The sequence below is a fragment of the Dermacentor andersoni genome, chromosome 8, assembly GCF_023375885.2.
Source record: "Dermacentor andersoni chromosome 8, qqDerAnde1_hic_scaffold, whole genome shotgun sequence".
NCBI lineage: Eukaryota > Metazoa > Arthropoda > Arachnida > Ixodida > Ixodidae > Dermacentor > Dermacentor andersoni.
The window spans coordinates 138,703,685-138,718,762 of record NC_092821.1 but is presented as its reverse complement, the minus strand read 5'-3'; the positions used below and the strand labels follow the sequence as shown (position 1 = coordinate 138,718,762).

At 49.6% G+C, this 15,078-nt stretch overlaps 1 protein-coding gene across 1 annotated transcript in view; it reads left to right on the top strand.

Annotated features, from left to right (window-relative positions):
- LOC126525938 (mannan-binding lectin serine protease 1-like) overlaps positions 1-14,785 on the top strand; it is a 44,414-nt gene extending 29,629 nt beyond the window's left edge. Inside the window, exons 10-15 of the mRNA XM_050173918.3 lie at positions 1,966-2,168; positions 4,656-4,955; positions 6,096-6,196; positions 8,692-8,894; positions 13,275-13,542; positions 14,513-14,785. Coding sequence (XP_050029875.3) covers positions 1,966-2,168; positions 4,656-4,955; positions 6,096-6,196; positions 8,692-8,894; positions 13,275-13,542; positions 14,513-14,731 — 1,294 coding nt within the window. The 3' untranslated portion in view covers positions 14,732-14,785. The remainder of the gene's footprint in view (positions 1-1,965; positions 2,169-4,655; positions 4,956-6,095; positions 6,197-8,691; positions 8,895-13,274; positions 13,543-14,512) is intronic.
- Positions 14,786-15,078: the final 293 nt, after the last annotated feature.

Genomic DNA, 15,078 nt, shown 5'->3' with positions numbered 1-15,078 from the left:
CCCTAAATATAAGGACACGGGTGTTTTCGCCTTTCGTCCCCATCGAAATGCGGCCGCCGTGGCCGGACCTCGTGCTCAGCAGTTAACACCATAGCCACTGAGCAACCACGGCGGGTTCCCTACCAATTTTTGTCATTTTCGCGACTGCGTATAAATGTGCAGTTCTCGACAGCACAATGTTTGATTAAACTTGCAAATGAGCCTACTTAGGTATGAATTACCAGTGAACCATATAATAAGGAATTATATGGACCTACAGTTTACATGATATCATTAATGCAAAAGTTTTTGATTACAAAAATTGGTTGAGCCGATAGCGAATGGAATTATGACTTTATATAGAGGCATAGTTCACGTATTGACGCACGCACATACGTTGAAAGCACATACGTCTATAAACTTCGGAGTTATAGAAGGCTTACAACAGTCAAGGCTCGGGCTTGTTGGAACATCCTTGCTTGAATCAAGAGCTTGAAGCAACAGAGACAGAGCTCAACAGTAGAGCGCTCGTTCAGCATGGTCTGTGTGTGTTTCTTTTTGCGCCCTTGGGTTTAATTTAAAAACATCATGTAAAGACGATTTCTATGGACTGGCAAGTCATATTTTTAGAGGGAGTGGTGCACATATACATGTGGCACTTCAGCACACTATTTTTGTGTTTCACATGTTTGAAACGCCCGCAAAGGCTAACAATTGCATCTTTATAGACGTTCCATGGGAATTGAACGTAGACACGGACAAAAATCGAGTCCGCGTCGCTAATAGTGCTTCTGACCTTGGGACCCCCCCCCAAAAAAATAAGAAAAGAAAAAAAGAAAAAGAAAGAAAGAAAGAGAGGAAGCTTTAGCTAGTGAACTACCATCTATCTAAACGTACGAACGGAGAAAACGTTTTTTCTCGGCAACCACTCCACCAAATTTGGTAAGGTATGTTGAGTATACAGATATAAAATCTAGTGGCTGTAGAAAGCTGATTTGTGATTTAGCAAGGTGGCTACATGAGCTAGTTGGCTGATTCATAGTGACAGTAAAACAGCGCACGTCTTTTCGCGTTGTTTTAGTCGCATTGTAATTTAGGTTCTTAATTCCTTTACAAAAAATTGTTGAAACTTGCGAAATTTCGGAAATCAGCACTCTGAAGTTACAACCGTATAACTCAGCGATAAAAAACAACTATATCGCTGTTCTGTAAACTGAACCTAATAGTAGAGCTAAAGCGGTCAAAATTGATGCATTAGACACCGCTCTGAAATATACACACTTATATGAAAATTGGACTCTTGCGAGAACTTTGTGACATTGTAACAAGTTCGTGTGAGGCGTAAATGAACATACCGAATTTGTACGTTTTAGATTCTGTGACAGATGCAGTTTACAATACTGCGATATCTGTTTTTGGTGCCGAGTTAGGGATTTGTAAACTTCGTTCTTCCATTTTTAATTCTTACTGATTTTCCGCAAAATATTGTAAAAATTAGCAAGCCCACAATCAAAATTCAGCCCTACAGTCGCTAATATTTCATTTTTCTTTCTCGAATGCAACAAAACTTCATTCGAATCGGCCCAGGGGCTGTCTCATAAAAAGCATTCCTTTGCTTAGGAGGTAGTTGAATAGAGAAGTCGAGACGTAGTCCCGAGCTTCAAAGACACTTGGGCCATGGCCACACCCGTCACTGGCTCGAAAAGCGATTCGTGCACTAGTACAATACATGAAGTGCACCTGCCTAAGAGACCGTTTACAGTGCCCCTGTGTATAGTGTCCCTCCCACACACACTCAGTGCTTACTCTCTCCCGTTTCTCCTCTTTCTATTCCCCTTTCGCCCACCCCCAGTGTACGGTAGCAAACCGGGTGCTCTTCTGGTTGACCTCCCCACCTTTCCTGTCCTTGCTTTCTCTCTCTCTCTCTCTCTAGCTTCGAGCTCAACCTCCCTGTGTTAACTGCTGTCTGCGGGTGGTTGCGTGCAGGATCAAGGACGGAGTTGTCCTGAACGGCACCACGGCGCCGCCGCGACTGCACTTGGTTCCGCCGAGCACTCTGTGGATCCGGCAGATGCACTCGGAGCTTGCCGGCAGCTACAGCTGCGTGGTCATCACAAAGTACCTGGAGGCCGTGTCTACGAGCGTGGTCGACATGGAGGGAACGAAGACGAGCGACGAGTGTGACATTCGTAAGTAGCAGCGTCACTGATTCTGGCCCCGCTCTAGCTGTGCCCGAGAGGTGGTCGAAGGTGGGCAGGATCGCCGAGTGAAAGTGCCGTGAAAGTGAAAGTGCCCTTTTGCTCCCCTACGCTGGCAGAAGGCGCAATGATCAGCAAGAGTAATTGATGAAACAGCTTTATCGAAAGCTGAAAAGAAAAGACAATGCTAATGTGGCCTGCGGGTCTAGGCATTAGATGAATTTTTAAAGCTCGCTGGTACTTATAAAAGTTTGGAGGCTTTGTACAGCTCGTCGTCTGCACCGCGGAGATACAGTCCCTGGAGAGCCTGCTGTCTCTGGGTGGCCAAAGAGAAAACGTGCTTCAAGTGTGGCGCTGTTTGAAGGCCACGTAGGGGGGCACTGTGGTCGTTCTCGCTCTCTCTTGTGGTTGACCAGCTTCTGGACCACTGTGTATTTGCCGCTATCGGCGGGTCACATCAGGGGTTACTGTTGTCCCACTTCTTACGCTTGTAAGTGCGACGGAGCCTCATCGCGTGAGGCACGACGAAGCTCCGCAGTACTGACACATGTGCAAATGGAGGAGCATGTGACGACAGCACAATGCGGCAACGACACTAAGCGGAGTATAAGATATTGGAATGCACGGGAAGAGCGTCCAGTTGCGAAGACGCAGGACGGGAACTACTGGGAGCGGTGGACCCGATGCTCTGACTTTATTATTTCGGCGAACTGTGGCAGAAGGCACGATGAGACAATAAAAAGAAGATAACTTGTTTTCGTTAGATAAATTAGCCCTGTGCCTGGACTTCCCATCATTCGTTGTAGAAAAAGTTTCGTTACATAAGTAGGTAGTGCCTAAAGTTAACATAAGCATACCGGTAAATTGCCTTAAGTTTCAGAACTGGTCCGAGCTTAGTAATTCATAGAAGTTGAGTATTTGTGCTTGCACTTGAAGATGTTGGGCTGCAGTTCCATTACTTCCAGTTGAAAGGAACCCGGCCATGCAGTGCATAATAATCGCAGCTGAATGGATTCTTGAACATTCGGAGTTCTTCCTCTCCAAATAAATAGATCTAAATCAATAGATCTAAATAAATAATCTAAATAAATTTAGCTTGACGCTCGCCACGGTGCGGTATTCCCACAGCTGCTCAGCAGGAAGTGAAAACCAGGACGGGCAGCGGATGGGCAGAGAAGCGGCAGCGAAAGCCAGGGCATAGAGCTGATTTAGCGGAGCGGGACGTTGCATCTACTTGGCTTCGCCGCATTTTGGCTCCCAACGCTCTTCGCGTCTCTGGAAGGCTATTGATGACGCGCGCACGCTTCATTGATAACAGGACAGCACGACAACGCCGACGTCAACGGCGCAAGTGTGCCACGAACGTCCGCCTGATTGCCAAGGCAACGAAACCTGACAGTCCGGTAAAAATCCGTGACACAACAACAGCAACGACAGCAACAACAACATGCTCCCTAAGCTCCATACTCAGTAAATTCACATGAATTAAAGGGCCCCTCACCAAATTTGACATTGCCTGCAAAGTTCAAACCGCTGCAGGGTGCGTAAAACAGCTAGCATTTCAAACGAAAGCCCGAGCACCCTATATCTCTCAAGTGAAACCCGAGTTCTGCTGACGAATCAAGGTCACATACGCACGCGCCTTTCACCGAGGCGCACTGTCTGTAACGTCACCGATTATGACACGTGACGTCAGTAAATCGTCCAATGCCGACTGCACTGAAGCCACCACTGTAAGTGTGCCGAGGTGGGAAAATTAGAATAAAAAAGAAAGAAAATAGTGCGACGAAAACGAGTAACAGCGCCGAACAACAGCATGTGACTGAGACAGACGACGCGTCACGTCCCATTGTTCAGCGCTGTTACTCGTTTTCTTCAGACGTGTACCAACCACCCCAGGTTAGCACATTACTGCAAAGAAACGACGAGGAGCTTGTGACTTGATCGACGCGGTCCTTCGTTTCTGATACGGGAGAAGGCGGACGTTAGTCGAGGCAAGGCAGAGGGAATCTATGTCTGCCGTGAAGCTTACTTCTGGCTGCAAAGCAAAGCGATATTTCAATTCCTTTTACCTCCTATAATAATAAACTAATCTGAAAATTTCCTGCTTTAATACGCTCCCTAGATGGCTCATTGTAAGTAGCAGTTGCAGCGGTTCTGCTCTAGAGGTACGTGGGCTCTCGAGAAAAAAGTAACTTGAAGCCGGGCACTCACGCCAACATTTTATGAAAACGGTACTCAGCAAAAAGAGATAGCTTTACATGTCGAAAATGTTTACACCGTTTATAACGAAAATTTGTGATTGCACCTGGTGGGGGATGGAGGTGGGGGATGGAGTGATCACATAAGTTGATGAGAGATTATTGTATATGAGGATTAATCATGCGGCACATACGATTTTTCAGCAGTGAATACCGCAACGCCTTAGTCACCAATCAATGTATCTTCATTTCCGTCACGTTTACACGCGTATCGCAGGATTCGTCAAGAGTCTCAAGGACCAGGAGGTTCCCCAGGGAGAGACGGTCGTCATGAAGTGCGCCACCAGCGTGTCGCAGCGGCCTTCGTCAGACGTCGAAATAAGGTGGCTGCGCAACGGTATGCCCTTCCCGACCAGCAACCGGTACCGGGATCTTGGCTACGGGTTGGCTTACATCAGCGATGCCACGTCCGATGACTCGGCCGTGTACACGTGCGTGGCCACCGACCGCCGCAATAGCTGCGCCATCCGGGAATCCGCCCTGCTCAGTGTGCTACCCAGAATCAACATCGAAGAGAGTGAGTCTTCAATGTTTTCCGCACAGGTCGTTGCAATACGAGACTAGCCCGGACTAGCCGGGGTACATGGTTTTGTGTGTCTTATCATGGCAAAAATAGATAGAAACAGCGGGAACACGGGACAGCCGCTGATAGACAGAGGACGCACGGCTGCGTTCTGTGTCCTTCAGCTGTTCTCTCGTGTTGACGCTGTTTATTCATCATCGTGAGTCACCAAATAGCTCACATTGAGACTTCGTTGCTTCGTGTCAAGAATCAGGTGCCACTTCATTGCTTACCATCCATCCCCCAGCATGACACAACTCCGCTCTAGCCGGGACGTGCTACTGCTTGTCTCATCATGGTAAAGAAACAGCGCGAACACTGGACGTACGCTGTGGGACACCGCACGTAGCACTGCTTTCCGTGCCCTTGTCTCGCGTTCACGCTGTGTCTTCACCATCACGACTCACCAATTAGATCACGTTAGAACTCTGCTGCTTCGTGTCATGAGCGAGTCGACGTCCGTTTGAATGCGCGTTGAACACCTTTTATACTCCAATGGATGCGTCTCCAAAAGTACCACGTGAAAAATTTTGTACATGAACCAACTGTGAGGACTGCGGGTTGTTCACAGCCGGGCGTGCCAGCTCCTGCAGAGGAAGATGTAGCGGTATTTGGGAGAGCCCTTCACCCGGGCCCTACACCCCGAGTACGAAGCAGGAAGCCAGATTGTAATTTTCTACATGTGGGTGATAGGCTGTCAGTTTTGAAAGAGCGACTTTCGGCATCCGAGATGGACACCGTGATATATCATGATGGTACGTGCAACTTACAGCGCGACAGGGCTTGTGCCTTAGAATCCCGTTGCAGCACACGAAAGACCAACGCTGTCGATGGCGTCATTTGTACTTTTGACCCTCTGAGATTTTTTTTGACGTCCACCCGGTGCTCTGTATACACTCCACCACCAACACCGAAACGCCGCGTTCGAGAACCGAGTCCGCGGCCTCAGGATCAACGACATCATCGCAGCACTCTTTATAGACGCAACGAACGTTGCCTGAAGAATACCTGACAACTCAGCTCTAAAGATGCTGCCTCGTCGCCTTATTTGTGGCTGAATGCGAAGGATAATGACGGGCCGTGCTTCCATTTCAGTTTGTGGCAGTCCTGTTAACAGCAGCCGCCACAACACGGCGAACTCGCAAGGCAAGATTGTCGGCGGAGTGGACACGGTGAAGGGTGCGCATCCATGGCAGGTGAGTGACATTATGTTGCACTCATACATATGTCATCTTGCAACAACTGAACGCGTAGAAAAAGAAACGTTGCCAAAACGTCGCCAAAACAAAACATTTCGGGATCCGCCTCTCATTCATAATCATCCCTTTAAAAGTAATTATGTTCTGACAAAACAAGAATTCTGCAGACAGCACCGCAGGACAATTATCAGGGTCAAACAATAGATTCCAGATATAGACCTGCTGAGATGTGCGGCTGCACTTGCCCTTTAGCTCTATTAGTTATACAGTGCTATGAGGCGTGTCAGGTACTGCGATGTTACACTGCCAAGAGGATCATTCCACGCCACAAACCGCGCTAAAAATTTTCGCGGATACATATCATGCAGGGGCATCAGGATCGGCCCATCAGGTACCACGTTAGATTACACTGTCGCTGCGATCGACCCAGCTTTGACTTGTTTAAATTATTATAGCTTTATAGTTTCAGATTTAAATAGTCCAGCTATGATTAGCCCAGATTATTCGACCAGATAGTCATCTACGAAGAGTAAGGGGAAGTGTTGAAGATAGCTACGCCTTTAAGAAAGCCAGAAAAAAAATTAATGAAATTAGGGATTTAACGAGCGAGAACCCCGATCTGATTATGGCACACCGTAATGTGGCAGAGTGTATTAGTTTTGACAACCGGTGCTCCTCAACGGACACCTAAACCTAAAGTGCACGAGTTTGATTGCACTTCGCCCCCATCCATATGCGGTCGTCATGGTAAGGATCGAACCCGGAACCTCGAGCTTAGCAGCGCCACGCGGTCTCCACTGAGCTGACTCGGCGGACATAATGGAGCCACATGGTGTTGCGTCTCTACCACGGGGCAGGCAAAACGCCCGCCGAGAAATGATGCATGACCAGCACGCTGCCTTGTTGCATGTGTTGCTACGACGCCCCACCACGGCCCTCGAAAAGCAATCCGCGGAGTAGGTGCATGCCTGTCCATTTTCTATCTCATCTTTATATTCCCGCTTTGTCGTCGCCCAGAGTAGCGTAGTGAATCAGACGCATTTCAGGTCAACATCTCTGCCTTCTCTCTTGATTTCATCCTCTTACTCCTCTTTTCTGGCCACCTATATCCTCGTGACAGCAATTCTTTGATACCTATCTGTACCAACTGCTCACGTAGTGAAACTCCCAGGCTTTCAAAGATCAGTAAAACTGACGTTTCGAGATTCGTACAGATAGATCCCTTGTTCGTAATCTTGTACAGAAATGTTATTTCATCTCGACATTCGTCCCTGACTTGTTTCTTTTGTAACGATGCTTCTGCGCGTCCAGGAGGTATTCCGTCTAACTCGTGACAAAATGATTCAGCTACAAAGTTTATCCGCTGATGGAGAGTCTTGTGTATTACTTTACAAGCAAGGGCGGCAAGGTATCATGCATGCGGACCACGTTATTTTACATTGAGTAAATTTCGCGCACTGACATCTTTACTTCTATCTGATTCACTTCGAGGCGAGAAAATTTGTCGACGATACATTTTTTTGCATTTATGCTTAGCAGTACACTACGAAGACGACATTTGTTCCAGCTTTGCGTACACGTTTTGAAAACAAAGAATACCACGTGCGCAATTTAGCCGTCTCAAGATGCCCCGACTTTTGGGGCAAGGTAACGTGCGAGCGTATACGGGTATAAGCGGTGTTCTGGAAAATGGGGAGTTTTCGCTAAACGTCGCTTACTGTCCGCTCCGCTCACATGTCGCGAGCTCGGCAACCACAGATTTTTCGTAAGCACGTCTGCCAGAGATGCGAGCGACGCGCAGTAAGCTCGGCTGACTCGCATTCTAACCACCATTGCAGCACGCGAGGTCTGCAGCACCGAATAAAATATCGGCCACCTGCTGTGCCACCGTCCACAATATGCCCCGGAAAGACAAGTACTTACTAACGCTCTCCAAAAGCTGGACAATCGGCCGCTTCCCGTGCAGGTGCTGCTGGAACACCGCCTCCATCGCTCGTCGGCCCATAAAGCGGTGAAGGCACTTTTGTGCTTCTTGAGGACGACGGGTGAACGTCTGTGACTATTAGTGCAATTTCTAGTAGACCACACGCGTCAGCGAAGTCACCGCTAATTTCGTTCTTTCCTTCCCTCCTATCGCTCCCTGTAATCTTTGTTTACCCCTTTCCCATTCCCCCAGTGTAGGGTAGCCAACCGGACGTTATTCTGGTTAATCTCCCTGCCTTCTGCTTTTCTCTTTCCTCCTTCCCTTCCATTGCACCATTGCAGAAGGCAATTTAAGGCTGCAACTAAAAAAAAACAGGAAAGATATCTAGCAACCATGTAAGAACGACAAAACATCGAGCATATTATCATCATCAACTCTTAGTGACATTACGAAAACAAGGTTTAGTGTTTTCGGCCACGACCTGGCGATTTCGCCCACAAGAGAAGTGGCCAACACTGCTCGAAGCGTCGAGTAACGCGGGGATTTCCTCCATATCGTGGGGTGACAGGTGATGTTCTGGTCCCCGTCTTTGGCCAAGGCTTTCTGCGGAGGCACTCTTCTTAACGACCAGTGGGTGCTGTCTGCGTCACACTGCTTCCAGCACGAGATGGTCCACCTGGACGAAGTCGAAGTACGACTGGGCAAGTTCGACAGGCTCGAGGACGAGCCCCAGCAGGTCATCACCAAGATCGCCGACGTGTACTACCACCCGTGAGTGCGCGCAGACGCGTCCCGTGTCCCGATACTCGCCGTGTTGACAGCTAAATAAACATCTAGACGGAAACCAACCGTCTTAACCCTGTAATGCCCAAATCATGTATAGAACTTAGAACACCTTGCTGATTTTTGTTTCTAGCCAAATGGAGAGCTCATCTGGGGGGTATTCTGTAAGAGTCTGCCTAGTGGACTGTCCATTTCTGCCGCTGCTGACTGGATGCCGCTGTACGAGCGAGGAGGAGACGAGCGGCCCCAGCCAATCAGCAGCGGCCGAAAGGGACAGCCCACTAGGTGGACTCCTGCAGAATAGCTCCGCTGTACCACAAGCAATGGCATTTTATTTGACTTGTTGCTTAGTTAGAGCTTACTTAGTCGTTATTATTCATTAATAGGTTCGCTGGACTATCCGCAACTCGTAACTTCCCATAGTATATAAAAAAAAATACTAGAATAAGCTATGCGGTAAGCTTTCCGTGCCCAAGACAGAGAGAGAGGGGGGGAGAGAGAGAAAGAGAGAGAGGGAAGTCATAAGAGAAAGGTAGGGAGGTTAACCAGGCTGAGCCCGGCAGGCTACCCTGCACTGGTGAAGGGGGAAGTGGGACTGAAAGAGCAGAAGGAAGAAAGAAGTTCACAGTTTGCACTGTTACGGAAACAAGCGTTCATCGCTGTAAGCCAGAATTTTTTGGTAGCAAGAAGCGTACTCGAAATAAGACAAGCACTCGCCTAAGGCTGATAGAAAACGCACATATATTAAAAGGACCAGGTCCATCATGTCTGTCACCACGTAATCGCTCTGTCCTGCCCCAACCGTTTCTACCAGGTCGCAGGTATAGCAACAAACACAGGCTGCCTAGTTCTGGATTAAAAAAAAAAACATTCAACGACTCTCATTGTAGTGGAGTATGCGTGTTTTCATTCCTATTTCGATTGTTTTTTTATGGCCATAAGCAGTTGTTAGTTTGAGCATCACCTCTTGCGTGTATTGTTGTTTTGCTCCGTTCTTGTTTCCTGTCAACTACGCAGCACAACGTTGATACACATTGAAATATAACGGTTACATTATACCGGCCGATTATACATGTCTAGTTTGGGAAGTTAAGAGGAAGCTTTAGCTCGGGGCTTTCATCTAAACACATGGAAAAGGAGAAGTCGTTTTTCTTGGCAACCACTCTACTGAAATTCACAAGATTTGGTACATTGAACAAGATTACAATCTAGTGACAGTTGGAAGCGGAATCCTGATTTAGGTCGTCATATTTTTATAAAGATTGTTTGAAATTGCGAAATTTAGAAGAACTAAGCTATCAAGTTTATTACTCTGTAGCTCAGCAGTGACAAACCATAGCACAATTCAGGAAACTGCATTTAATAATGAACATATGGCGGACAAAATTGATATAATATACACCCGTGTTAACTTTACCACTAATCCGTGAATATGACTTTTGAATTGTGTGGGGATGCGCGACTCTCGCGCGTCCCCTGATGTTTTCCCGCATAGCGCATCCCCTGATATGCTGTTCTCCCGCACGGCTCGCGTGGCCTGGCGCCCGCGGCGTGGTACAAGCGCGGTGCGAGAGATGGCGCGACCGTCGCACCGCGGCGGGGGTTACTCGGGCGCCGAGGGACAAGGGGCTGTCTCTTTCCCGGCGGGTCGGCGCGCGGCGGAGGACGTCTCCCGCGAGCGCGCGGCGACCGATGCATCTGCGAGACCGCCTCGCGTGGCCGCCTTGGAACGCGCCACGATTCGCGTGACTATACACGCGAACGACCAGGCGTTGGGATCCAGCATGGAGCGAACATATTCGCTCGCGAGGACGCGGTGAGTCGGACTTCTAGATTTGTCGCGCGCCTATCGGCATGTTTTGGGGATATGAACTCGGCTAGCAGGCATTGATCCATGAAAGGTGCAATAAATGCCCTTGTGACTGTTTGCACTACTGTGTTGTCGTTCCTTTGTCCCAAGAGTACGGAGGAGAACCCCGTATCTCCCACATCTGGCTGCCCAACGTGGGCCTCTTGGGGCATCGGACGATAATTTTAAGTGTTGCTTCGTTCAAGACCTTTGTTTGAACCGAAGCGTAGGCCTAGCGTGGATTTTGATCGCTAGCGTCGGCGGCGTGCTTTCTTGAGCGAGGCGACGGTGGCTGTAGTGTGTTTGAACTTATCAGCATGCTAAGCCTTTTCGCAAGTGTTTTTTTTTAATGACATTCGTCGGTACGAGAGCCACGTGGTCTGCATCCTGGGAGAGCGAGGATGAGTGCCCGCGGAGCAGTGGCAAGCCTGAAGCGAGTGAGTACGGAAGCCTCGTGGGTGGTCCGAATTTCTTATGTAAATAGCTTCTTCTATCTCTTTGACTCGGATGAAGTCGCGGCTCTGGGAGCCGGGTGGCCGCGGGCCACGGGTGCCGCGACGGGCTGACTGGTATTGCGGCCTGGCACCGGGCGCTCCGACACCGTCTGGGACGGTGGGCGCCGTCAACTCGGATGCTGTGTGCACCGAGCGGAGTAGGACCACCTCACAGAGCTAACGTCTCCTCGCGGCGGCCTGTTTTGCGCCCATTTTGGGTGTTGTTTTTGGATGCCGGTTGTTGTCAGAGTAGCGACGCTTTAGGCCTAAGGCTTTACGAAGCTGCCTGTCGCACGTGGAGGGACACAACCTGGTGGACCGTGGCGTTGAGGTGTTGCAAGTTGCTTCCCTCATTCTAGTTAGCCTCGCACGAATTGAAATTACTCGTTCGACTCAAGAAAGCGAGCTTCGTTCACGTGAACTTAGCATCTGAGTAGCTGCCCGATCTTTTGCTAGCCGAGTTGAACATCGTACCACGTGGGCGATGCGCATGCAGAATTCCTCTCCCTTGCACTACTGTAGTGTTTGCCGAGTGTGTTGAGTTTACGCAGCGTGATTGGAGTCACCCCTGGCTTGCTGTCACCTGCACATCGTCTGCGCTGCTGCCCCGGACTACGATCGAGTCACCCCGGGCGATGGTGATGCTGTGGCCAGTTCGGCGCAGCGACTTCGGCGGCCTCCTGCATCCAGCTCACAACCCTCGGCGGCGGACAAAGGAGCCAGCGGTCACCGACAGCTACGGCGGCTCTTGCCAGCAGGGCGCGAGCGACGCTTGCTCGTACCGACTACTGCGTCGTCGTCTCCGGAGTCCTGGCCTGGAATGATGCCGTCGAGTCTGCAAAGCTGCTGCTGTGACCGGCGGACGCCAGCGGTGTACCCCAAGGACAGTCGGCTCGCATGTTATGGACAGCGTGTGGACATTTCCCCGGCGCGGCCACTGTTGCATGTACCACCTTGTTCGCGAAGCACGTGTTGATGTTAGACCGTGTCACATGTTTCGCCGGAATAAGAAGTGATTTAAGGTTGGGGGGATGTGGGGATGCGCGACTCTCGCGCGTCCCCTGATGTTTTCCCGCATAGCGCATCCCCTGATATGCTGTTCTCCCGCACGGCTCGCGTGGCCTGGCGCCCGCGGCGTGGTACAAGCGCGGTGCGAGAGATGGCGCGACCGTCGCACCGCGGCGGGGGTTACTCGGGCGCCGAGGGACAAGGGGCTGTCTCTTTCCCGGCGGGTCGGCGCGCGGCGGAGGACGTCTCCCGCGAGCGCGCGGCGACCGATGCATCTGCGAGACCGCCTCGCGTGGCCGCCTTGGAACGCGCCACGATTCGCGTGACTATACACGCGAACGACCAGGCGTTGGGATCCAGCATGGAGCGAACATATTCGCTCGCGAGGACGCGGTGAGTCGGACTTCTAGATTTGTCGCGCGCCTATCGGCATGTTTTGGGGATATGAACTCGGCTAGCAGGCATTGATCCATGAAAGGTGCAATAAATGCCCTTGTGACTGTTTGCACTACTGTGTTGTCGTTCCTTTGTCCCAAGAGTACGGAGGAGAACCCCGTATCTCCCACAATTGTCACTCTGGCAAACATTGTAACACACTGAGATAAAAGCTGCCTATGAATATGCCATGTTTGCCTGCTTTAGATGCTATAACGGATGCAGTTTACAGAACTGCGATGTCTGTTCTAGTTGCAGCGCTACGGAAACTTTGTGGGGGATATTTTCCGAACTTAGCAATTTATGACAATTTTTATTAAAAAAATTAAGGCTTTATCTCGAAATTTTGCTTCATACCGTGACTAGAACTAAACTTTACATCTGAAATGAAACAAATTTCATCAGAATCGGTGAAGGGACTATCTCAGAAAAAAAACAGTTCTGCGTTTTACATGTATTTGAACAGGCGGCATCGGATCTGGGACCCAGCTAAAGGTTATACCCAAGCATACTGTCATTCCTTTCAATGTGCGAGAATAACGGCCGAGACAGCCGTCCGAACTCGGTCTCGTCAACTCGCAGGCAGTTCGACGCAAACACGTTCGACAACGACATAGCGCTGCTGCAGCTCGCCGACCGGGTGAAGTTCACGGACTACATCCTACCGGCGTGCCTGGGCGACAGCGCGGCCATCGAGCGCGACCACTTCGACTCGGGCGCCGTGCGCAAGGGCAAGGTCACCGGATGGGGACAGCTCGCCGAGAACGCGAACACGCTGCCCCGGTACCTGCAGGAGATCGAGCTGCCCATCGTGGACCCCGCGCTCTGCAGAAACGCGACGGTGCACAAGGTATTTCCTGCAGGAGTGCGCCGAACCGCAGCGCTGGCTGGGGGTGCATGTCGAAGGGGATCGAACGTGGCAAAAGGGGAGACAACAGACACAGCGCTGTGTGCGCGCGCGCGTGTATGTATGTATGTATGTATGTATGTATGTATGTATGTATGTATGTATGTATGTATGTATGTATGTATGTATGTATGTATGTATGTATGTATGTGTGTATGTGTGTATGTGTGTATGTGTGTATGTATGCATGTATGCATGCATGTATGTATGTATGTATGTATGTATGTATGCATGTATGCATGCATGTATGCATGCATGTATGCATGCATGTATGCATGCATGTATGCATGTATGCATGTATGTATGTATGTATGTATGGTTGTATGTATGTGTGTCACAATTTCCGAGGAGAGCAATTTTCTGATTACACTCCTAGGGTTCCATGAGCAGGAATAGGCCTAAGGGCCTTCACACGCTCCAGAAACGCATCGCTTACGCTACCAAGAAATATATGTTCAACATATCTACTTTCGCCACGCTGCTTCTAATCAGAACTCGTTGAATGAGCGCGGTAAAATGTTTCCTTAACAGTTGTATATATCATAAGGTCAGTGACGTAGCCACATGTCAAGGGAACTCACTGTTGTGGCGTTGTTGTTCTCATTAGTGTCATTGCCATTTTTCATTTATTTGTTATTTTATTATTATTTATTAATTTTTCTGCATAGCATACAGAGCAATGGAGAAGCCGAGATGCCCTACGCCGCAACCTCTCCATTGTAATGTCTCCACAGCAATCCATGTATAACGGAACAGAAGGGACTGTTAGCGCAGTTGTTCTGTCACACGGTTGCCCAGTCGAGGTGATTACGGTCGACGTTGGCGAATTTGTTGCACAGGGTCCACAATGCCGAATGACTGTGCCATTGTGCGTACGAATAGGCCCGTTTTCTTCTTCCCTCTGGCTCTGCAGGTCACGGAAAACATGTTCTGTGCTGGATACGCACAGGAGATTGTAGGCGATGCCTGCCAAGGAGACAGTGGAGGACCCTTCGTGGTGCAGCACAAGAACCGCTGGTACATCGTCGGTATCGTCAGCTGGGGCGTCGGGTGCGGTCGCAGGGGCCATTACGGGTACTACACCAAAGTCAACAACTACCACAACTGGATCAAAGAGAAAATAGTCTACTAGCAGTTTACTAAACTTGTTGTTCTGTGATTATTTTGTCTTTCACAGACACACCCAGGTGACGTTTTTCATGTGGTCTAACTGAACTGTAACCCTATTTCCTTTTACAACAACTTAAGTTTATAATGGACCCCCCAAAAATCCTGCTGTGCATGCTAGAAATTGGACAGTGACGCAGCACAAGGGGACGACTGATGATCCCTACCGGGCTTTTTCGCGATCACGTGGCAACGTTGAGAGTCATCTCACCCGGACCCCACTGGTGTCTTTGACGTCAACACAGTGAATGGTTCTGGGAGCGGTTCGGTAGGTTGGGAAAGACGCCGCATGAAGGCGCCCTCTCACCACAG